Raw genomic sequence first — 25,974 nt, forward strand, 5'->3', positions numbered from 1 at the left:
CTGCTGTTACACCAGAATCCGTTCAGAAAAGCAGACTTCAGGAGAGCATAGAGATTAACGGTATTAAACTTTATTACAGCATGTTGTTATATTTACATTCCACCAGGGGGCGCATGTACAGAGCAGCACAGAGACAGCATGGAGCGGATGTAACCAATAAAAAGGAGAGATCAACAATCAGAAGACTCGTTCTAAAACCTATTGAGACTGTCGTTTTAGAACTAGTTTTCCTAACTCAAATCAAGAGAGATCTGGAAGTCTAAACGGTCTGGTGACTGACTTGAGATGGATGTAGAAAGGGAGAGGTTGAAAGAATGAGAGAGAAGTAGAGAGGGAGACAGAGAGGGAAAGAGATCGAAAGAGAGAGCGAGTGAGAATGGGTGTGAGTGAGAGAGAGAGAGGTAGAGGTAGAGGGAGAGAGAGAGGTGTTATTGCTGTTGCAGAACTCGATCTCCGTCTTCATGACAACACATCACAAGCTCAGCATTTAGAAAATAAATATTCGGTAGAAAACCCGGGGGTCTTGTTTCCTGCCTATCCAGCCATTAAAGGGTTACTCTGTCCATCCCATAATAGTCCCATAAGACTCCCCTGGTGGGCCCGTCTCAGTCCCGGCCCTGGATGCTGGTTGGTCAGGACGTGTGAGGTGAAGGCACTAGCGGATCATGTGATTGGTCCCGTCGGGGTTCCGGTGTGGGGCGGCGCTGGTTCACAGGTCGGAGGTCAGGGGCGGGGTCACTGGCAGCAGCAGAAGAGGGGGGAGGTGAACCTGGACAGGTCAAGGGTCAAAACTTTACTTCATATCAACAATGTTGCCATGTTTGACATCTCAATCCATCCACATCCTGTACCTGGACTACCTGGGGGTCTGAGGACTACCTGGGGGTCTGAGGACTACCTGGGGGTCTGAGGACTACCTGGGGGGTCTGGGTATCTGTAGGTTTCAGCAAGTCAAATTTAAGACTTTTTAATACCACCTTGAATGAAATTTAAGACCTATAACACGCGATGATGGGGGGGATCCCGCTGTATTATAACCCAAGCATAGCATGTGTGTCACTCAATGAGATTCATTCACCTACCCATTGTCACAGACTAGCTAGCAAGCACGCAGATAATCGTTTATATATGCAGCTAGCAAGAAAGAAGCCTCTCTACATGTCCTTCCCGAAAAAGTCCCACGAGAAAAATAAATAGTCCTGCCCCGACAAATTTAAGACCTTGTGTTACAGTATTTAAGACCAGCATATGACATTTGTAACGATTTAAGACTTTTCAAGGCCTTAAATTTAGAAACATGAATTTAAGACTTTTTAAGACTTTTTAAGGATGCGCGGACACCCTGGAGGTCTACCTGGGGGTCTGAGGTCTACCTGGGGGGTCTGAGTCTTACCTGGGGGGGTCCTAGACATCGGTGCTGCTCCGGGTCAACTCTCTGATGCCCTGCAGGATCCGCTTCATGTGGCCCACCTTGGTCACACCCAGATCCTACACACACGCGCGCACACACACACACACACACACACACACACACACACACACACACACACACACACACACACACACACACACACACACACACACACACACACACACACACACACACACACACACACACACACACACGTAGATTTAGTGAACCATCCTGGTATCTGATACACCCAAAATAGCTGCCAGGATGTACTGACACGGTTGTCATGGAGATGAGCCTAAGATAAGCAACTACTCTCTCCTCCTCCTCCTCCTCCTCCTCCTCCTCCTCCTCCTCCTCCTCCTCCTCCCTACCTTCAGGTCTCTCCTCTCCAACAGGAGGAGTTCTGCTCCTTGGACGTCGTGTCTGATGAAGATCTCTTTATACTCCTGCAGGCAGAGCCTCTCCAGCCACGCCCCCACCTCCAGTGTTCCCCACCGCTCCACTGGGACAGCAGGAAGTCACCACCAACAGCACAGGAAGTCCCCACAGACACACAGGAAGTCCCCACAGACACACAGGAAGTCACCACCAACCAGCACAGGAAGTCCCAACAGACACACAGGAAGTCCCCACAGACACACAGGAAGTCACCACCAACCAGCACAGGAAGTCCCAACAGACACACAGGAAGTCCCCACAGACACACAGGAAGTCACCACCAACCAGCACAGGAAGTCCCAACAGACAAACAGGAAGTCACCACCAACCAGCACAGGAAGTCCCAACACACACAGGAAGTCCCCACAGACACACAGGAAGTCACCACCAACCAGCACAGGAAGTCCCAACAGACACACAGGAAGTCCCCACAGACACACAGGAAGTCACCACCAACCAGCACAGGAAGTCCCCACAGACACCCAGGAAGTCCCCACAGACACACAGGAAGTCACCACCAACCAGCACAGGAAGTCCCAACAGACACACAGGAAGTCCCAACCGACCGCACAGGAAGTCCCAACCGACCGCACAGGAAGTCCCAACAGACACACAGGAAGTCCCAACAGACACACAGGAAGTCCCAACCAACCACACAGGAAGTCCCGACACACCGACAAAGGAAGTCACCAAACAGACACAGGAGGTGGAGCAGAAAGGAAAAAAACAGACAGGAAACACCGTGAGTGATTGTTGAGTTGCGATCAGGCCAAGTGACGTCACCACCGACGCACATCTTTCAAAGCTGTTATATAATTATATATATTTAAGTCTCTACTACAGGTGTAGGGTGTCCCAGAGGGGTAGAGAGACTATACCTGGTAATGAGAGAGAGAGAGACGTGCAGGCCTCTCGGTTCTTGTTGTACTTCTCCTTCTTGAACTTTGGGACGAGGCGAAACTTAGAACCCAAGGACCTCCTGCCTGAGAAACCAGCGAGAACCTCCTACACACACAGACACACAGACACACACACACACACACACACACACACACACAAATTATGCGTATCATTATATGACCTTGTGTAACAAATGCGGTAATGTTTTAGTTATTACCGCATGTTTTGAGGGTTCTAGTAGTCCTAACCTCGTGTTCTGTAGGTTCTAGTCCTAACCTCATCTTCAGTAGGTTCTATACCTAACCTCGTGTTCTGAAGGTTCTAGTGTTAACTTTGTGTTCTAATGGTTCCAGTCTTTACCTCGTGTTCTGAAGGTTCTAGTGTTAACTTTGTGTTCTGAAGGTTCCAGTCTTTACCTCGTGTTCTGAAGGTTCTAGTTATTAGTGTAATAGTGTGTGTTCTGAAGGCTCCAGTCTTTACCTCGTGTTCTGAAGGTTCTATGAGGGGGGCCAGCCAGGCGATGTCAGACAGACGGCGGAGCTGCAGCCCAACAGAACTCAGAGCAGCGTTCAGCTGGTCCGCCTGATGCTGCTCCAACTGCTGTACGGGGAACCCAGATGTGTTAGAACCACCACTAGAACAAGCACTAGAACAAGCACTAGAACCTCATTAGATCTACCACTAGAACAAGCACTAGAACCTCATTAGAACCAGCACTAGAACAAGCATTAGAACCTCATTAGAACCACCACTAGAACAAGCACTAGAACAAGCACTAGAACCTCATTAGATCTACCACTAGAACTATTACTAGGACCTAACTAGAAACCCAACTAGAACCCCAATAAACCAACCACTAGTACCAGCAGACAGAACCAGGATTATATTTATATGATAAACCATGGACTACTTATCGTTTTATATACATACCATGGATATACACTGGATTATATATTGCATTATATTTATGATATACCATGGACTATATAGCATTATATTTATGATAACCATGGACTACATATCATTTTATATTCGTACCATGGACTATATATAGCATATTTATGATATACCACGGACTACGGTATATAGCATTATATTTATGCTAACCATGGACTATATATAGCATTATATTTATGATATACCATGGTCCATGGAATATAGCATTATATTTATGATATATCATGGACTATAGATCGTTTTATATTCGTACCATGGACTATATACAGCATTATATTTATGATAACCATGGACTACATATCGTTTTATATTCGTACCATGGACTACAGTATTTAGCATTATATTTATGATATACCATGGTCCATGGACTGGATAGCATTATATTTATGATAACCATGGACTATATATCGTTTAATATTCAAACCATGGACTATATATAGCATTATATTTATGATATACCATGGACTATAGATCGTTTTATATTCGTACCATGGACATGTTTCCAGACAGCAGGAGTTCTGTCTCACTGTGCAGAGCCTTCACATTGCTGACCATCTGGAGGACGGCTCCACAGCTCAGCGTCTAGACACACAGACAGGTAGACAAGCAGACAGGTAGACACACAGACAGGTGGACACACAGACAGGTGGACACACAGACAGGTAGACACACAGACAGGTGGACACACAGACAGGTGGACACACAGACAGGTGGACATACAGACAGGTAGACACACAGACAGGTAGACACACAGACAGGTAGACACACAGACAGGTGGACACACAGACAGGTGGACACACAGACAGGGAGACACACAGACATGAAGTAAGCGATGAGGACACTTCTATCTACACGATAGTCTATAGTCTATATATCTATATATCTATATTCATATAAACCAACAGAGGGTTTGGTACCGATGAACTCTTGTTGGCATAGACGATGTCCATGGTCTTAGCGCTTGCGTTGACCGCGTGGGCGAGCTCCTGCTCCATGACGTGGTGGAACTGGGCTATCTCCCGGATGCTAAAACAAACACATACATCAAATGTGATAACTGGGACCATTGGGCAGGGAATGATGAAAACCAGGAAATGTGGGTGTTTCACAGATGTCACTAGGTGGTGTTTCCACCTGGGGATTAGCTTGAGCAGCATTAAGAGTTTGTTTCTAAAAGTGTAGCATTGTTGGTGTTAGCATGCAGATTGCATTGCTATATTTGTAGAAGTGTTCGAAATTTGTTAACTTGTTGTGGACTAGCATTGGCATAAAGACTGTTGCCGTGTTCCAATATCCATTCTTCCATGAGTACACTTAAACGTAGTACACTATCCGTACTCACTAAGTGCGCTAATTTTCAGATGTCAGTGTTGTTCCAAATCTAATACTCCGTGGTGCACTGAACGGAAATAAGATCACGACTGCCGCCGCGGCTCCTCCCCCGCAATAAACATCCCGCTTTGAACGGTGAACTACAAAATGACTATTAATGCAGGCTATGTGGAAAATGCGCAGACTTTCGCTCAGCCCTCTTCCGCTACGTAGCTAAGATGGCTGCCGTTGAGTCCGAAAGGTGTACATCGATCCACACTTCGCGATTTGACCGTTTTGAGTACACCATCCGGGTCCTTTCAGTACACTTATCTTCGCCCGATCCGAATTGGAACGCCCTACGTTCTTAAACTAAGGCTAGTAAGTACGGATAGTGTAGATATTGGAACACGGCATGTGTTTCTACGTAGGGATTAGCCATAGCATGAAGAGTGTGTCTCTACCTGTGAATTAGCCTTAGCATGAAGAGTGTGTCTCTACCTGTGGATTAGCTTTAGCATGAAGAGTGTGTCTCTACCTGTGGATTAGCTTTAGCATGAAGAGTGTGTCTCTACCTGTGGATTAGCGCTCCGGCAGCCTGTCCAAACTGGCTGATGTGAGCGAGCTGCTCGTCAGAGAGCACCTCAGGGTGGGGGGGGGAGAGTGGGGGAGGAGGGGTGACGGGTTGTGGGGGGGAGAGGGGGGGAGGGGCTCTGAACTCACACCGCTGTTTATCCTCCCAAGACTTCAAAGTACTTTCAAATGCCTGAGACACACACGCAAACGATAGATATACACACATTATTACATCTCTGACACATAAATACACATTTTATATCCATACAATCACACATTGTGATATGGCTCCACACAACTAAAGCGGGCAGAGGAAGTCGATTTTATTTCTGCTGGCCGAGAGCCACGAAGGTCTTAGCAGACGACCTCGTCTAAACTCAAGGTGTTCTGGTTCGGTCTCTGAAGGTGACGGTAGTCGAGACCAGCGGTGTCGCAATGGACATCACATTACAATGGGGGGGGGGTTCTGGGTGGAGGTCTGGGTGGAGGAGGGGTGAGGGTCTGGGGGTAGGAGGGGTGAGGGTCTGGGGGGAGGAGGGGTGAGGGTCTGGGGGGGTGAGGGGTGAGGGTCTGGGGGTAGGAGGGGTGAGGGTCTGGGTGGAGGAGGGGTGAGGGTCTGGGTGGAGGAGGGGTGAGGGTCTGGGTGAGAGGGGTGAGGGTCTGGGGGAGGAGGGGTGAGGGTCTGGGGGGAGGAGGGGTGAGGGTCTGGGGGGAGGAGGGGTGAGGGTCTGGGGGAGGAGGGGTGAGGGTCTGGGTGGAGGAGGGGTGAGGGTCTGGGGGAGGAGGGGTGAGGGTCTGGGGGAGGAGGGGTGAGGGTCTGGGTGGAGGAGGGGTGAGGGTCTGGGGGAGGAGGGGTGAGGGTCTGGGGGGAGGAGGGGTGAGGGTCTGGGTGAGAGGGGTGAGGGTCTGGGTGAGAGGGGTGAGGGTCTGGGTGGAGGAGGGGTGAGGGTCTGGGTGAGAGGGGTGAGGGTCTGGTTGGAGGAGGGGTGAGGGTCTGGGTGGAGGAGGGGTGAGGGTCTGGTTGGAGGAGGGGTGAGGGTCTGGGTGAGAGGGGTGAGGGTCTGGGTGAGAGGGGTGAGGGTCTGGGGGGAGGAGGGGTGAGGGTCTGGGGGGAGGAGCGGTGAGGGTCTGGGGGGAGGAGGGGTGAGGGTCTGGGTGAGAGGGGTGAGGGTCTGGGTGAGGAGGGGTGAGGGTCTGGGTGAGAGGGGTGAGGGTCTGGTTGGAGGAGCGGTGAGGGTCTGGGGGGAGGAGGGGTGAGGGTCTGGGGGGAGGAGGGGTGAGGGTCTGGGGGGAGGAGGGGTGAGGGTCTGGGGGAGGAGGGGTGAGGGTCTGGGTGGAGGAGGGGTGAGGGTCTGGGGGGAGGAGGGGTGAGGGTCTGGGGGGAGGAGGGTATGTACTTACCCTGTCTCTGGTGAGGGTCTGGGTGCGGTTCTTGTGGACGATCCTGATGAAGCCCGGAGGCTGAAGCCACGCCTCCCCATCCACCTGCACAGGTACGCACTCATCTCCTAGGATGGTGATCTTCACCTGGCGACACTGAGACAGGTAGAGGGAGAGGCAGGTGGAGTCAACCAAATGTACATCCATCAAAGATTCAAATCGTCCTTCTTATTAGACATAACTATATATGCTTCAGATTAACATATTGTATATATCTATAGTAGTACATACATATATAACGTTAGATCATTATATAGAATGTGTAGTATAGATAGTGTAGTAACCTGAGCTATGCGGTGATGCTGCAGGTTGATGACCCGCGACACGGCCATCTGCATGCTCCCGAACACAGCCACCACCTCAAGGATCTTATCATCAAACGACGGAGCGGAGAACGTCTGGGGAGACAGACAGGTGGACAGACAGGTAGAGACGGGCAGGGTCAGACAGGTAGACAGACACACAGGTAGAGACTGGTATGTGCAGACAGGTAGACAGACACAGAATAAAATATATGGTACAGTTATTAGAATGATATAGTACCGATTTTCAGGACAGGATGACAGGTCAGTGAGACAGGTACTTCAGACAGACAGGTCAGTGGGACAGACAGGTCAGTGGGACAGACAGGTCAGTCAGACAGGTCAGTCAGACAGACGGTCAGACATACAGGTCAGTCAGACGGGTCAATCAGTCAGACAGACAGTCAGAAAGACAGGTCAGTGTGGCAGACAGTCAGTCAGTCAGTCAGACAGACGGGTCTTACGTCGTCCTCCTTGGTTCCTCCCCAGAAGTTGGTCCCTCCAGCGTAGGATGGGATGTTGAGGACCGCAATGCCCTGCAGGCTGGGGAGAGGGATGGGCCTGCTGTCACACTGCACACGCACACACACACACACACACACACACACACACACACACACACACACACACACAGTTGACAGAGCTCCTGGAGTATCGTTGCACCTTTCTGTTACCCCAGAGTGTAACCCCAAGTGCTTGCATATAGTGAGTTATTATTAGAAGTACCGGTGGTACTACTAGTAGAAATAGTACTAGTAGGAGAAGTAGCAGTAGAAGTATGAGCTCTATTGGTTCTCGCTGCTCCAGGTTTGTGTGTAGATAGTACTAGTATAAGTTCTAGTACTAGTACCTCTAGAAGTACTCTCTGCTCCAGGTTCTTGTAGGTTCGGTGGAGGAGCTCCTTGGTGCCCAAGACTCCGTACCACATCATGTTCTTAGTGCGACTCCTACAAACAAACACACACACACACACACACACATTGTAAACATGGCGTGTGTGCTAGTCCTAGCGCTCTTAGCGTGCATGCTAGTTAGCTTCTTAGCGTGCATGCTAGTTAGCTTCTTAGCGTGCATGCTAGTTAGCTTCTTACCTGCATTTCTCCGGGTGCTCGTCTCTCTTGTTGTTAAAGTCCAGAGAGATTTTAGCGTCAAGGCCGATGCCAAAGTAGTTGTTCATCACGCACTTCTCTGTATAGCAGTCCCTGAAAACACAGCTAGTACGTTAGTGCATGAAAAACACACCTAGTTAGTTAGTCCCTGAAAACACACCTAGTTAGTTAGTCCATGAAAAAACACCTAGTTAGTTAGTTTGACACTTATAATAACAATCTGCGGCCAGTGTAAAAAAAATAGTACTTCTAGAGGAGGTTTACCGAGAAGGCCTATTGCACAATAGGGTTACACTGCAGCCTGTTTCAGGGATGGCTGGAGTGGTATTGCTCAATACTTGACCGATTTATTGTCACTTTGACCACATTGGTCACTTAGACCCAAAACATGGTCCGGTTTCAAAGATAAGGAAGTTATCCCTGAAGTAAGTCCTTACCCTCAAACCAATCAGAATTGAGAAAATAATAAACGGTAAGATACTTTAAAAAGCCCCTTTCACACATGCAGTCTTACCCTGCAAAGTTCCAGGATATTTCCTGTATTGGGTCATGCGGGGGATGGGAACAGGTTCAATATTCCGGAATATCTGCGGCTGCAATTTGCCTGCTCAAGACCTAGTGGCATTTCAGGACCACTGCCTGTACGGCTGTGATGTGAATGAAAGCAGTGACATTGCCGGGAGCGGCACGCAAAGGCTCACGTCTGTCTGACGTCTGTCTGACGTAAGACACGTTCAAGTGGAGCAGACGAACCAATCACAGGACTCTGCTGAGCACCTATTTGAATCCTGCAACTGTTTATCTAAACGTGCCAAAGCTTTACAGCTGATATGATAACGTATCATCATACCTTATTTTGTTGGCAAACAAGCTACTCAGGACATGAGGAAATGAAATGAGGGATCTCTTCTCAGTTCGCGGGTCTACATTACTGCCATCTGCTGGACTGCTCCCTTGGCCCACCTATTCCGGCATTGCTATGCCATGTGTGTAAGGGCGCAAGGCGGGGAATTTCCCAGAACCTAGCTAAGCTGCATGCGTGCATAGTGAAAATCCCAAGCGCTTCCTGACAGCTGGTCTAAGTAATATATCGGGAACTATGTGTGAAGGGGGCTTCCGATAAACCATTGTGAAAAATGTACAACGCAAATATCAAATCCTCTATGAATTGATGTCAATACATATCCACATGAGTGACACACAGACAGCTGGGCAGGCAGACAGACAACTTACATGTTGTCATGGTGACAGCTGAATGGGTCAGCGTTTACCAGCAGACGACTTATGACAGAGCTGCTGGAGAGGGAGCCAGACACGCCCGCTCTCAGACCTGAACGGACAAATCATCGTCGTCGTCATGCACATTATCATCAACATCATCGTTATTATCCTAATCTTCATCATCATCATTAGCATTATAGGCGTCCTCATCATTGTCCTCATAATCCTCATCATCATCATAACATTTGATTCTGAAGACCACACTCTTACTTGGATACAGGATCTTTGTGTTAAGCATATGGTCCCTGCTTACTGTCTGGGCAGGAAGGGATGCAGAGCTGCCCAGACAGAGCGCACCCTTCATTATGAGCTTCTCACAGGGGGTTTTGCTGACTGAGGAGACGGACAGACATGGTGACAGACAGGCAGAATTAAATTAGACATGTGGAGATGTGGCAGTAAATGGTGAATGCTATCATTTATATATGTTCCATAGCCATGTATAAGCAGAATGTGCTCATCTTGGCACTGTCAGTACTAGCTGTTTTATCAACGCTAACATTGTGAGTAATGCTAGGTGTTATTAATGCAATCAGTGTGAGTAATGCTAGGTGTTATCAATGCTTACAGTGTGAGTAATGCTAGGTGTTATTAATGCTAGCAGTGTGAGTAATGCTAGGTGTTATTAATGCTAGCAGTGTGAGTAATGCTAGGTGTTATTAATGCTAGCAGTGTGAGTAATGCTAGGTGTTATCAATGCTTACAGTGTGAGTAATGCTAGGTGTTATTAATGCTAGCAGTGTGAGTAATGCTAGGTGTTATCAATGCTTACAGTGTGAGTAATGCTAGGTGTTATTAATGCTAGCAGTGTGAGTAATGCTAGGTGTTATTAATGCTAGCAGTGTGAGTAATGCTAGGTGTTATTAATGCTAGCAGTGTGAGTAATGCTAGGTGTTATCAATGCTTACAGTGTGAGTAATGCTAGGTGTTATTAATGCTAGCAGTGTGAGTAATGCTAGGTGTTATCAATGCTTACAGTGTGAGTAATGCTAGGTGTTATTAATGCTAGCAGTGTGAGTAATGCTAGGTGTTATTAATGCAATCAGTGTGAGTAATGCTAGGTGTTATCAATGCTTACAGTGTGAGTAATGCTAGGTGTTATTAATGCTAGCAGTGTGAGTAATGCTAGGTGTTATCAATGCTTACAGTGTGAGTAATGCTAGGTGTTATTAATGCTAGCAGTGTGAGTAATGCTAGGTGTTATTAATGCTAGCAGTGTGAGTAATGCTAGGTGTTATTAATGCTAGCAGTGTGAGTAATGCTAGGTGTTATCAATGCTTACAGTGTGAGTAATGCTAGGTGTTATTAATGCTAGCAGTGTGAGTAATGCTAGGTGTTATTAATGCTAGCAGTGTGAGTAATGCTAGGTGTTATTAATGCTAGCAGTGTGAGTAATGCTAGGTGTTATTAATGCTAGCAGTGTGAGTAATGCTAGGTGTTATCAATGCTAACAGTGTGAGTAATGCTAGGTGTTATTAATGCTAGCAGTGTGAGTAATGCTAGGTGTTATCAATGCCTAGCATCACTAGGCATTGTTACCGATGCTAGGGTTGTTAGCGGTGCTAGCGATGGTTGGAATGCAGCAATGCTCAAGGTATTAGCAGTGCAACGAGTGTTAAGGGCTCTTTATTGTTCCACGTTCACGCAACGCAAGGGGGTTACGGACCGCAAGGGCCGGACGTTCGCCTCCCAAAAATCGGAACCACCCGTCGACTCAGCAGCAAGGGCTGTGATTGGTCCGCTCACTAAAACCCGTCGCAGAACCATGAAGGTTATAGAGCACACAGAGGTGACTGCGTCGAAGTGCCTGCGAAGTGCCTGCGTGGTCATTGCGTTGCGGGAACGTGGGACCATGAAAAGGCCTTCCGTGATGCTAGCATTGCTCGGGGTTCGAGCGATGCTAGAGGCGTCACTGACAGAGTGTGTTCCGACCTGTGCGACCGTGGGGGTAAGCAGAAGTGTTGTGATGCGACTGGAGAGACACTCTGTCTTCCTCCACCTCCTCCTCCTCCTCTTCCTCATCCGGAGCTCCGCCCAGGGAAAACACCTTCTGGGTCTGAGCGTTCTGCTCATCCACCGCTACACACACACACACACACGCACACACACACGCACACACACACACACACACACACACACACACGCGCACACACACACACACACACACACACACACACCACAACCATTTTTACCTTCTCACCTCTCTCTTTGCACCTCTCTGCGTACTCTATGACCTGCATCAACTCTCTGTTTGTGTTCTATAACCTGTCTCACCTCTCTCGTTGTTCTCAGTGACCCGTCTCATTTCTCTTAGCGTGCTCTATGACCTGTCTCATTTCTTTCTGTGTGCTGTATAACCTGTCCACCCGTCTCGGCTCTCTCTGTGTGCTGTATAACCTGTCCACCCGTCTCGGCTCTCTCTTTGTGCCCCAGAATCTGTCCAACTCCTCGCCTCTCTCCATATGCTCAATAAACTGTCTACCCGTCTCACCTCTCAGTGTGCTCTGTAGCCTGTCTACCCGTCTCACCTCTCTCAGTGTGCTCTATAACCTGTCTACCCGTCTCACCTCTCTGTGTGCTCTATAACCTGTCTACCCGTCTCACCTCTCTCTGTGTGCTCTATAACCTGTCTACCCGTCTCACCTCTCTCCGTGTGCTCTATAAGCTTTCTCACCTCTCTCCATGTGCTCTATAACCTGTCTACCCGTCTCACCTCTCTCCGTGGGCTCTATAACCCAGTCTCACCTCTCTCCGTGTGCTCTATAACCTGTCTACCCGTCTCACCTCTCTCCGTGTGCTCTATAACCTGTCTACCCGTCTCACCTCTCTCCGTGTGCTCTATAACCTGTCTACCCGTCTCACCTCTCCCTGTGTGCTCTTTAATCTGCCTACCCGTCTCACCTCTCCTCGTGTGCTCTTTAATCTGTCTACCCGTCTCACCTCTCTCCGTGTGCTCTATAACCTGTCTCACCTCTGTGTGCTCTATAACCTGTCTACCCATCTCACCTCTCTCCGTGTGCTCTATAACCTGTCTACCCGTCTCACCTCTCTCCGTGTGCTCTATAACCTGTCTCACCTCTCTCTGTGTGCTCTATAACCTGTCTACCCGTCTCACCTCTCTCCGTGTGCTCTATAACCTGTCTCACCTCTCTCTGTGTGCTCTATAACCTGTCTACCCGTCTCACCTCTCTCTGTGTGCTCTATAACCTGTCTCACCTCTCTCCGTGTGCTCTATAACCTGTCTACCCGTCTCACCTCTCTCTGTGTGCTCTATAACCTGTCTCACCTCTCTCTGTGTGCTCTATAACCTGTCTACCCGTCTCACCTCTCTCCGTGTGCTCTATAACCTGTCTCACCTCTCTCCGTGTGCTCTATAATCTGCCTGATGGCTTTCTTCAGGCTGTTGGCTCGGAGCATCAGCTGCTCTCTGGGTTTAAAGATGGCTGCCGGGGGGGCGGAGCTACATCGAGGGGAGCAGGCAGGGGGAGGAGGGGTGGGCCGGGGGGGGTGGAGCACCCCCTCCTCCTCCTCCTCCTGCTCCTCTGCGATGGTGGGGGGGGGGGAAGGAGGCGGGGGCGCGACGGGGACCACACTGGAGGCCTGGGACTCTTCGTTCAGCGTCTTCAGGAGAGAGTCCAGCTTCTCCTTCAGAACCCCGCACTGTGGAACACAACCCCTAGAACCATTAGAACCTAACACTGTAGAACACAACCCCTAGAACCATTAGAACCTAACACTGTAGAACACAACCACTAGAACCATTAGAACCTAACACTGTAGAACACAACCCCTAGAACCATTAGAACCTAACACTGTAGAACACAACCACTAGAGCCATTAGAACCTAACACTGTAGAACACAACCACTAGAACCATTAGAACCTAACACTGTAGAACACAACCACTAGAGCCATTAGAACCTAACACTGTAGAACACAACCACTAGAACCATTAGAACCTAACACTGTAGAACACAACCACTAGAACCTAACACTGTAGAACACAACCACTAGAACCATTAGAACCTAACACTGTAGAACACAACCACTAGAACCATTAGAACCTAACACTGTAGAACACAACCACTAGAACCATTAGAACCTAACACTGTAGAACACAACCACCAGAACCATTAGAACCTAACACTGTAGAACACAACCACCAGAACCATTAGAACCTAACACTGTAGAACACAACCACTAGAACCATTAGAACCTAACACTGTAGAACACAACCACCAGAACCATTAGAACCTAACACTGTAGAACACAACCACTAGAACCATTAGAACCTAACACTGTAGAACACAACCACTAGAACCATCAGAACCTAACACCTTAGAACAAAACCATCAGAACATATAGATCATCCTTCATTGAACCCACACCATTCCTAGAGAAGGTCTTGATTAGAACTACATAGTGTATAGATGTATATTATATATGAGGTGGAACCTTCTTGGCCATGGCATCGGACTCTTCAGATCTCTCTGTGTTCTTCTCGTAGGCCTTCCCCACACGAGCCACAAAGTCCTTCACCGTCTCACACAGAACCCTGAGAACCACATGAAGATCACACATCCCATGAGATATAAATATCATATATAAGGTACATAGTACATCAACATATATGAAACACACGTATATCAGCGGTAAAACAGGCAGGTATACAGGTGCATTGAACGGTAGACCAGCAGACAGGCAGACAGGCCACCTACTTGGCGGAGGAGATGACGACAGAGTGCTGGTCCGATGTGAGGATCTTGGACAGGTGAGCCGCTACCGAGTCTTCATAGGTCAGGATCTGCTGCACCTGGAGCGGACAGACAGGTAGTCAGACAGGCAGGCAGTCAGATAGACAGGAAGTCAGCAAGACAGGTACCCGGATCAGACAGACACATAGGTAGTCAGCCAGGCAGGTACCCTTGATCAAGCAGACAGGCTGTCAGACAGACAGGGAGTCAGACAGACAGGGAGTCAGACAGACAGGTAACTGGATCAGAAAGTCCGGAAAGTGGTGCAGACAGAGAGGCAGTCAGAAAGACCGGTAGTCAATCAGATAGACAAGTGCCTGGAGCAGACAGACAGGTAAAACGAGGTACCAAGGTAGACAAACAGGGAGTCAGACAGACAGGCACCCAGAGCAGACAGACAGGGGGGGATAAGACAAGTACTTCCTGTTACCTCTGTGTCGCTGTAGTCGTCAGTGATGGTAGAGGAGGAGTGTTGCCGTGGAAACTTGGTCTCATAGACCATAATACTCCATCTGTAATCGATAAAGACCGTCATCCTCTGCCTCACATTACCGGTGTCACATTATAATACCTTTCTAACAGCTCACCTGTACAACGGCCCACGAATCCAGCGTACAGGTACCTGTCTAACAGCCCACCTGTCGAACAGCCCACCTGTACAACAGCCCACAAATCCAGCGTACAGGTACCTGTCTTACAGCCCACCTGTCTAACAGCCCACCTATCCAGCGGACAGTGACCTGTCTCACAGCCCACCTTTCCCGCGTACAGTCAGCTGTCTCACAGCCCACCTGTCTCACAGCCCACCTGTCTAGCATCTTGGTGCTGGCCCTCTCCAGTTTCTCCAGGATCTGGGGCAGCTGAGCGTCGTCGTCGCAGGCCGCCCCCCAGCCCAGCACCCGGGCCAGGTCGTTCCCCGTGCCCAGGGGCAGGACCCCCAGCTGGCACTACGCACGCACGCACGCACACACACAACCACACACAGACACACACACGCACGCACACCCACACACAGACACACACAGACACACACACGCACGCACACCCACAACCACACACAGACACACACACGCACGCACACCCACAACCATGCACATACACACACACATGCTCGCACACACGCACACACACAAACGAAAACATTAACACATACCCAGGGGAGGACACCTAACTGGCACAGGAATGTGTGTGTGTGTGTGTGTGTGTGTGTGTGTGTGTGTGTGTGTGTGTGTGTGTGTGTGTGTGTGTGTGTGTGTGTGTGTGTGTGTGTGTGTGTTTGTGTGTGTGTGTGTGTGTGTGTGTGTGTGTGTGTGTTACCTGTGTGTGTAGAGACAGTGTGTCTATCTCTGAGAGGACCCAGCCTACACTGCCGTCCCCCCCACACACAAGGATACGGAAGGTATCGAACCTCTGGAACAACCGCAGCCTGAGGAGAGAGACAGGCAGTCAGACAGACAGACAGGCAGAGGGGCTGACAGACAGACATGAAGGCAGACACACAGTCGGAGAGACACCTCACAGACAGACATACAGAGAGACAGAAAGACAGACAGACAGACAGACAGACAGACAGACAGACAGACAGACAGACAGACAGACAGACAGACAGACAGACACAGACAGACAGACAGACAGACAGACAGACAGACAGACAGACAGACAGACAGACAGACAGACATGAATGCAGACAAACAGTCGGAGAGACACAGACGGACAGACATACAGAGAGACAGAAAGACATTCAGACAGATAGACAGACAGACAGACATGCAGACAGACATGCAGACCGACAGTATGCAGACAGACATGCAGACAGACAGACAGACAGGCAGACAGACATGCAGACAGACATGCGTGCAGGCAGACAGGTACCCTAGGTGCGGTCCTCCGTTCATCAGGTCGAACACCTGTGCCGGGTTGAGCAGCTGTTTGAAGCGCCGGAGGAACTTGACCCCCTGGTTGTCTCCGCTTTTAGAGTTCACGCACACCAGCAGGGGGGAGGTGCAGGAGGGGGGGCAGGACGCCTTCCAGAACCCTGAACACATTACGGCCGCGGTCACATCTAGCGTTTTTTTTGTAATAGGGAAAAGTTGAGCCGACAGTTTTTTCAAAAAAAAAAAGAAAAGCTGGCAGCGTTTTTTGTCCTGTAAGCGCCAAGAGCGTTTTTTCTATCGCCTAGCAACGAACCCATTCTAGACCCGACGTTACTCGCCTACTACGTATCCAGGCTAGAGCCCAGCATTAGACATGTCGTAGATCTCGACATGTTCTGGAATTAAAACTATTAACTGCTCCACCGGCACTTTCCCCGAGTGATTTGTCCGCCATTGTTTTCTTGTTTTGACAGTTGAGAGTTTCCTTCGTGACGAAGTGTCAATGTTCCGCTTGTGATTGGTCAGTTGCCAAACAGACGCCTGACGTCGGCCGCTTTCTTCCTGAAAGTTGAACTTTCTTCAACGCTCCGTGTGGCAGAAGAAAACGCTTGGAGAGGCGTTTAATAAAACGGCCGTGGCTTTTTCCAGAAACGCTCTGCTCCATAGGAATATAATGTAAAACAAGCGCTGGCAGATTTTAAAAAAAAAACGCTAGATGTGAACACGGCCTTAGTTGTGTAATTAGATTCCTCACTCATCAGAGAGGTGAAAAAAAAGGATTCTAATAAATCTACATGGAACATCTATAAGCAAAGTATTGGGTCATTTTAATTAATCCATTGCGTATTAATTCGTTATTATGGCTGAGCCTCGCTATAATGACCTGGACCCAATTATCTTTCCTTCATTAGCGTAGTTCATTTCAATTCATTAGAAGTTATAGCCGTGTGTATTTTGAATTGTAGTGTTTATGGTGTCTAGTAGCAGGTAGTAGTTTCTAATAGCGTGTAGCAGTGTTTAGTAGTGTGTGTAGTCTGTAGTAGCGTGAACAAGCGTATCGTAGAGTATATAGTTACCATCAGAGTCGATGGAGTTGAGGGCGGTGGGGGGGATTACGGACACCTTACACTGACCCAGCGGACACTTGATGGACAGCTGCTCCTTACAGCTAGAGTGAACCTACGCACACACAAACACACACACACACAAACGCACAGACACACAGTGTTAACATAGCTCAACCTCAGCAACTCATCCTCCCCCCCCCCCCTCAACATGCCACCCCTTCACCCCCCCCCCCCCCCCCCCTCACAATGAGCCCCCCCTCCTCACCATGGCCTTGCACCAGAGACACTTCCAGTCGTGCAGTCTGAGCACACTGCCGCAGGTCTTCTCGCAGACGGAACATTTGGCGCTGACCGGAAGGTTCCCCTCCAGCCACTGGTGGGGCATGGACACCTGGAGGCAGGAGGCACCGCAGGGTTAGCCGCATGAAGCTCAAAGAGGAGCACTGTGACGTCACAGGAAGCAACGCAGGGAGGCCCTGTGACGTCACAGGAAGTGCAGCAGGGAGCCCTGTGACGTCACAGGAAGTGCAGCAGGGAGCCCTGTGACGTCACAGGAAGTGCAGCAGGGAGCCCTGTGACGTCACAGGAAGTTCAGCAGGAAGTCCTGTGACGTCACAGGCAGTTAATCAGGGAGCCATGTGACGTCACAGGAAGCTGAGCAGGGAGCCCTGTGACGTCATATTCTGCTAACTAATGCCGCGTTTCCACTGCAGGGTGCGGAACGGATCGGATCGCAAAGGGGCGGTAGGGAGGGGGCAGTATAGCCCAGCTCAGTTCCGAGGTCGCGTTTCCACTGCCGACAGTACCCTTGGTGGTAGGCCGGATGTCAATCGCCGCGGCAGCTACGTAAACATCGTAAACAACGTCTTCCTCCGCAAGAATGCAGACGAACGTCTCCACCTCCTTGTTCGCCCAAGCAAGCTTTTTACGCGACATGTTAATTGTAAAGAATAATACCTCGAGGCTACTGTTTGTTTGTTTTTATCCCCGCGTCACCCGGAAGTGACGATTCTGTCGACCAATCAACGGAGGGGGGGTGTAGCTAGAATTCCAGGGTACCCTTTCAGGCGTCTGGTCTCGTTTTGGGTACCGCAACGGAGGAGTCCCTAGAATGGGGTCGGAACGGGTACGGCAAAGTCCGGGTCACGCCCACTTTTGGCGGTGGAAACGCGATCCGACCCGCACCTTTGCGATCCGATCCGTTCCGCACCCTGCAGTGGAAATGCGCCAGAACTACCTCTTACAAACAAGTCAACTAACTTGCTAGTCAACAAAATACAAAGTTACCTCACTAACTAGTTAACTAACAAGTTCAACGTCTACCTAACTAACTTGTTAGCTCTTTAACCAACTAACTAGTTAACTCCTTTTCTTCCTCACCCCTTCCTCGTCCTCTATGATGTCCGTCCCTACGGAGGCCAGCGTGGTCCATTTACAGTTGTTGGTCGCGCGCACAGCACAGCGCTTATGGACCTTGAACTTACACACTGAGACACACACACACACACACACACACACACACACACACACACACACACGCACGCACGCACGCACACAAGCACAATTTTACGTTAAATATAATGCAGTATATTTAACATAACAGATGAGGGTAAATAAACATATTTATATCATTATCTATATTATTAAATATTATATTACATTCACAGGACTCACAACAGACAGAATAATTCTATATATATATATAAATATATATATATATATATATCAGGATATATTTTTATATATATATATAATACATTATAAATATATATATTAATATTATATACTGTATATTATAAACATTCTATTACCTTCAAAGCAAAGCCCTTGGTACGTGAGCCCAGACAGTATACATTATACAATAATTATATATATTATATTAATGATATAATTATTATTATATATGGTGTATTATTATGGTTGTATGTTCTGTTACCTTCACAGGACAGGCCGTGGGACGTCACCCCAGACAGAGCTTCTCTGCACACGTTGCAGTAGGTGGGTCGGGCATGGGAACACGCGTACCAGTTATGCATCCCACTGAAATGATCCATGCTGTACTGGGTAGACTGGTGTCACACACACACACACACACACACACACACACACTGAAATGATCCATGCTGTACTGGGTAGACTGGTGTCAAACAAACACACACTGAAAAATGATCCATGCTGTAATGGGTAGACTGGTGTCACACACACACACACACACACAGCCTAATGATCCATGCTGTATATAGGATACGTGCTGTACTGGGTAGACGCGACACACACACACAACAAAAAGCACAAACACACACACACACACACACACACACACACACACAGAAATAATCCTTGCTGTACTGGGTAAAGGGACCGGTAGAGTGACAAAAAGGTAGAGAGACAGACAAGTAGAGAGACAGGCAGAGTGACAGAAAGGTAGAGAGACAGACAAGTAGAGGGACAGGTAGAGAGACAGACAGGCAGGTTCACAGGTAGAGAAAGAGGTGTAGAGGCAGGCAGGTAAAGGAAAGGCAGAAAGACAGACATGTAGTCATGTAGACAGGTAGCGAGGCAGACAGGTAAAAAGACAGGTAGAGAGTAAGACAGGTAAAGAGACAGGTAGAAAGACAGACAGGTAGTGAGACCGACAGGTATAGGGACAGAGTGGTAGAGAGACAGGTAGAGAGACAGACAGGAAGACAGACAGGTAGAGAGACATAGAGGTAGAGAGAAAGGCAGGCAGGCAGACAGGTGGACAGACAGACCTCCATGTGCTCTCGGTTTTGGACGCTGCGCAGGGCTGCCATCCACTCCTCCATCTCCTTCCTGTTGTCAGCGCACAGGATCACCCTCCTACAAGGAGTTATCACCTAGACAGACGGACAGACAGACAGGTAAAGAGTCTTAAGCCGGAGATATACTCGCCTTTAAACATGTGTTTGTGGAGACAAATACATGCAGCCGTACAGGGAAGTACTACACGTGATACCGGAGGATTCCACGAGAGGGCGCTCTAAAGGATTCACAATAAACATGGCGACCCTCGACGAGGTTACTACGTTATTCATTCTGAGATCACAGAGCCATCATACACACGCAAACACGAGGTCAAAAGGCCAGGTGCTGTCTACAGTGGCTGTTAGAGGGGGCGGAGCTCACCGTGAAGCTGTTGTTGACGTTCTTGGTGCTGGACTCAGCTACGCTTGCATCCGTCAGATCCACCTCGTCGAAGATGATAGACTGAAGACCAGTGGAGACCAAGAGAGACCAGGTGAGACCGTAGCGACCAGGACAGACCAGGAGAAACCAGGAGAGATCAGTGGAGAACGTTAGCTAGGAGTCTGACACGTTACATAGGCTAGGTTAGCTTAAAGTGTGTTAGCACTCATTCTATTCTATCTCACACAACATATATACCTTGGCAGTCTCAGCATAGAACAGCATGGCTAGATTAGGCTAGATTAGCAAGGTGCTATGTGATGCTACGTTGGCGGGCTGACAAAGTACAACTTGCTAGGCTAGGTTAGCAAAGTGCCATGTGTTGTTATGTTTGGCAAGCTGAGTCTAGAACAACGTGCTGGGTTAGGAGGATAAAGCGATGTTATGTGTTTCTACCATGTCAGTCTGCATGGGGTACAGAGTGATAGGCTAGGTTAGCAAGGCGCTATATGTTGCTACCTTGGCAATCTAAGTGTAAAACGGGAGCGTACCTATGTTCCCCGGGTCCTATGTTCCCCGGGTCCTAGGTTCCCCGGGTCCTATGTGATCGGGGACCATAGGACCCTGTGAGTAAATCTTTTTTTCGTAGGATGGTAGGGGCAAGTACCGCCTTTTTCGCCTCTGAAATCGCCTGTGATTGGTTAGAATGGCTCTCCTCCGATTGGTTATGGTTAGGGTTAGGTTTAGGGTTAACCCTCGACCTAACCCTAACCCTAACCCTAAACCTGACCCTAACCCTTTGCACCCGGGGAACACAGGACCTCGGGAACATAGGGATGACCCCGTGTAAAACTGCATGCTAGGCTAGGTAAGCAAGGTGCTACGTGTTGCTACCTTGGCGGTGTAAGTGTAAAACCGCATGCTAGATTAGGTTAGCGATATGCTTTGTGTTGCTACCTTGGCGGTCTGAGCGTAGTACAGCGTCCTCCCTCGCAGTTTAAAGTAACGTCTCTTCCAGCGCTGGAAAGAGGTGGTCTGTTTCATGAGCTGCCCTTCCTTCAGGATAGTCTGGCAAAGAAACACAACAAAAATGGGTTAAATAGGATAGAATACATACGTCGAAATGATTAAAGTGCAGGTTTTCCCTGTTTCTGCTCAATTCCAAACTCTGAAATCAAAATAAAAACATTTGGGCTTAGGCTAAGGGGGGTGGATTGAAGTTCCTATGGTTCCGGCTCACAGTAACTCTGTGGTACTTTTTTCTTAGCTTGTAATCACTATTGAGTATTGAGTATTAATGTGGTAACAATGTGGTTGTTATACGTGTCCAAGATGCTTAACCCCACTATGGGACGCAGCCTTTAACATTAACCGCAACATTAAACATATCCATGCGGTTGCAAGATATGAGACATACATTATGGTGATAAAATTAAATATAATACCTACATTATGGTGATTAAGATATAATACATTCATTATGGTGTTAAAATAAGATATAACACATACATAATGTTGATAAAGATATGATGCGTACATAACATTGATTAAGATATAATAGAACATTATGGTGATTCAAATATATTACATACATAATGGTGATTAAGATATAGTATATAGCCTAGCCTTTTGGTCTTTCTCCTCGTTTTAGTCTTTCCGGATACTTGTTCCAAGCCGTCCAGTATGTCTCATCTCGCCACAAGAGGACACTGTTTACATATTTTCTCGCAAACAGGGAGAAGCCCTAGTCCTACTGTAGAATATAGACTCTAGATCTCTCCTCCTAGACCCTGGAAGACCTAGGCAGTAGAACATAGACTTTAGGTCTCTCTCCTCCTAGACTCTAGAAGACCTAGACTGTAGAAGATCGAGTCTAGCTCTCTGTTCTCCTACACCCAAGAAGACCTAGACTGCCTAGCAAAGAGTCTAGGTCTATCTCCTCTTAGACTCGAGGAGACCCAGACTGCAGAACATAGAGTCACGCTATCTTTCCTCCTAACCTCTAGAATACCTAGAGTCTGTAGGACATAAGAGAGTAGGTATTTCTCCTCCTAGACTGTATTAGACCTAGTCTGTAGAACATAGAGACTAGGTCTCTCTCCTCCTGGACTAGAGAACCGCTAGACCATAGAACATAGAGTCTAGGTCTCTCTCCACCTAGACTTCAGGACCTCACATGGGAGTCTAGGAGAACGTTCTGAGCTCAAGGCTAGTCTGCGAATGTGCCTCTGAGGAGACGTGTGGCTTGGTGCTCCGGAAACATGACCAGGGAGAGAGACCTGGTGGGCCCTGGTGACACATCAGCCACACCACCCGCTTGTGATCCAGGGGACAATAGCAGCATTCAGCAGCTCTAATCCCGGCTGCTCCACGATGAACCAAGCTCCGTTACACAACCCTGAGCCAAGACCTCCTCCAGCACCACACTAAAAGGGGAACCACCTCATTACGTCTGCAATATTGACTCTGAGAACTGGTTTATTTTGGTTTCTGAGAACCAATCAGAGAAATATACATCAATGGTCCATGACGAAATCGGTCAGATTTGGAGAGCTGATCCTGGACGGATGACGTCACGACTTTTCAGTAATTTCTTTGAGCAATGAAGCGTGACCCTTACATTAGAAAGCAGCTGGGCATGACGTTCCCCTTTTACTTCCCCTTAACCAAGCTCCTCTCCTCCACTTCCTCGCTCCACCACCCTGAAACAGGTACACCACACACCCCTGAGCAGCCAAGTGCAGCGCAAGATACAGAATATGATGATGTCATCAAAGAATAAATGTACAAGGAGCTCAACTGCTATCCTTAACTAACACTGAGGGGGAAGAGGAGAGGAGAGAGGAGAAGAGCGGGAGAGAGGAGAGAGGAGAGGGAGAGGAGAGAGGAGAGGCAAAATCAGGTGAGGAGAGGAGAGGAAATGAAAGGAGAAGAGGGAGAGAGATTACATGAAATGGGTGAGGGAAGATGACAAAAGAGGAATTGAGAGGGGGAAGGGAAGGAGGGCAGAGGGGGGAAACGAAGGAGTGGAGAGGAGATGAGGATAGAGGACAGGGAGAGAGGAAGGAAGGAGTGGAGGGTGAGGGAGGGTGAGTACTTTAGGGTTGAGATTGAGTGTTTGTTCGGCCGTTAAATTCCATTAGAGTCCCACGGTGTTCAGAAATAGAAACCTGTACGCACATGACACTTCCTGTTTACAAGGAAGTACTAAAAGGGTCTCTCTCTCTCTCTCTCTCTCTCTCTCTCTCTCTCTCTCTCTCTCTCTCTCTCTCTCTCTCTCTCTCTCTCTCTCTCTCTCTCTCTCTCTCTCTCTCCATACTTTAAGGTGTTAACATACTAGAGATACTTGAAAGTTAAAGATAGTATGGTAAACATCTAAAGCTGTGTAGGTAGATAGTTAGAGAATTAACATAGTAAACATAACAGATAGTTTTGTTGATGATATCAGTTCTTGGGCCAGACCGCTTCCTGTGTGTCACAGATCTGAACACGTCAGTGTTGGAGCCAGAACAGCCCCCCTACCCCTGGCTGAAGTTATCTTGTTAAATGTTGCTTTAAAGATCAAAGAGTACAATTCAATTCTATATTATGTGTTACTCATTTACTCAAATAAATACTTTTGTTCTCAAAGTTCAACTCTCCCTTCTAACCAAGTGCAGGTATACTCAGTCAAACCGAACCGGACCGTTATGTGTGGCTTCGACGCAAATGGAAGTGAAGCGTCACCACCGGCCCGACCTGACCAATCCATCCCGGGACACGAGGCTGCCGACCCGGGTGACCGGGATGGGAAAGGCCGAGGTCTCCCGCCCGGCCTCCCGTCTTACCTGCCAGCTCCCTGTAGCATAGCCAGCTAGCGGGTACACAGGGCAGTTTACACTCAGACCTGTTCACAGTTCATCATCTTTTCTCCTGGCCATGGTTCTAAGGGGTCTGGTCCAGTGGGGAACCAGTACGTCTACTGGTCTGACTCAGTCTCGCAGATGTTAAAGACCTAGACCTGCACTAATCAGATACTATCATTGGTACAATCTGTGATTCATAGTTTCTATGTTTGTTAATACTATGTTATAAACAAGGTATATTCTCAGCTCTAGCACACCGTATAGAACAACAAGAGAACCGGAGCATAGCGGAGTGTTCCGTAGTAAAACTAGTTCTGTAGGAGTTTGATACCATGGAGAATAAGTGGCCCAGCTCCGCTGAATGAAAACAACCCGAGAACATCCTAGAGAATAAAATATAACGGGACTACCTTGCTTCGGATCTGACCCGACGTCGACACTTTGCGGATGAGTTTCTGCGGGGAGCCGTGCTCCTGCTCCGGGTCGCTGTCTGACGACTCTTCCAGACTCCTCGCCGCGGACTCCGGTCCCCCAGCCTCGGCCATCCTGCCACCAGACCCCCGGGGCTCCACTACAGGGGACCCACAGGGGGCGGGCGCCACCCAGTGGCGGCTCAGGGGCAATACAGCTACACCAGAATATCCATTCGAATGAAAGTATCCCCGGCCGTCGCTATGGACGGTTAAAAAGAGATGATAAATTATGTATCTATCTTATTACAAAGAAATAGGCTATTATACTGGGTGGAGTTCCAGGACAGGGGTGGTGTCAGATTCTCTGGTCGTTCTGAGTGGAGGGTGTGTGTTTGCTGAGGAGAGGGGAGAGGAGGTGTCAGGAGAACCGGGTCAGCGACGAGGTGTGGTGGACCATAGTTCCTGCTCTTTGTGGCGCGGCGGGGGTCACTTTTCAACTCTGAAAGGATATAAAAACGCAGAGTGTCAGAAAATCACCTATTTCATTGAATATATCATTGACCCCCATCCACCCCCCTCCACACACACACACACACACACACACACACACACACCCTGTTTATTGTAAATCTCTATCTCCATGTCATCAGTTTTTTGTCAACCTGAGACTCCTGGGAGATCAGCATAAAGATATTTCTCAGGTTTCAAATCTGTCGAAGGTTGTGTATAGTTGTTTCAGGAGCAGCATCACTTCACGTGCTCACCTGTCCACCTTTCACCTGTCCACCTGTCACCTGTCACCCATCTGCCACTCACCTGTCCACTGTCACCTGTCACCTGTCACCTGTCTCCTATCAGCCACTCACCTGTCCACAGGGCCGCTGCTCCCACCAGGAGAAGCACAACTACAATTGGAATAATAGATAACACCATTGTTGGCAATAGAAAGATATGCATAGGTATATGTTATGCATATGTAATAATACAATTTATTATGGTGATTATCAGCTTTAATGTTGAAGTATTGCTTATGAGGCAAAAACCGTTACAACTGCAGATATTTGGAAATAGATAAGATTTATTCTGAATTACGTCCTTCTTAGTGATAGCTACTCATCTTGTTTAGCCTAAGTATCAATCGCTCCTG

The 25,974-nt window shown here is 48.4% G+C and overlaps 1 protein-coding gene across 3 annotated transcripts; it reads right to left on the bottom strand.

Moving 5' to 3' along the window:
- Positions 1-50: 50 nt before the first annotated feature.
- On the bottom strand, positions 51-25,000 carry LOC132474908 (diacylglycerol kinase delta-like). Of its 3 annotated transcripts, none has more exons than XM_060075822.1 (31): positions 24,825-25,000; positions 21,527-21,637; positions 20,570-20,650; positions 20,176-20,280; positions 19,359-19,491; positions 18,803-18,909; positions 17,688-17,813; positions 17,432-17,534; positions 16,354-16,516; positions 15,799-15,907; positions 15,289-15,428; positions 14,912-14,993; positions 14,446-14,540; positions 14,183-14,282; positions 13,085-13,388; positions 11,661-11,807; positions 9,939-10,061; positions 9,681-9,777; positions 8,430-8,540; positions 8,189-8,285; positions 7,803-7,910; positions 7,321-7,434; positions 6,998-7,132; positions 5,596-5,786; positions 4,627-4,735; positions 4,199-4,291; positions 3,233-3,352; positions 2,731-2,857; positions 1,786-1,916; positions 1,394-1,488; positions 51-769 (listed from the first exon to the last, which is right to left on the bottom strand). In XM_060075822.1, exons 1-30 carry the CDS (start codon positions 24,957-24,959, stop codon positions 1,405-1,407), a joined length of 3,681 nt encoding a protein of 1,226 aa, XP_059931805.1. In that variant the 5' UTR covers positions 24,960-25,000; the 3' UTR covers positions 51-769; positions 1,394-1,404. The 3 variants fall into 3 exon arrangements, with proteins under 3 accessions (XP_059931805.1, XP_059931804.1, XP_059931803.1); XM_060075821.1 differs by having other exon boundaries at positions 3,233-3,349; positions 7,321-7,509; XM_060075820.1 differs by having other exon boundaries at positions 7,321-7,509.
- Between the last annotated feature and the right edge of the window lie 974 nt (positions 25,001-25,974).

Source organism: Gadus macrocephalus, chromosome 16, assembly GCF_031168955.1.
Source record: "Gadus macrocephalus chromosome 16, ASM3116895v1".
NCBI classification, from domain to species: Eukaryota; Metazoa; Chordata; class Actinopteri; order Gadiformes; family Gadidae; genus Gadus; species Gadus macrocephalus.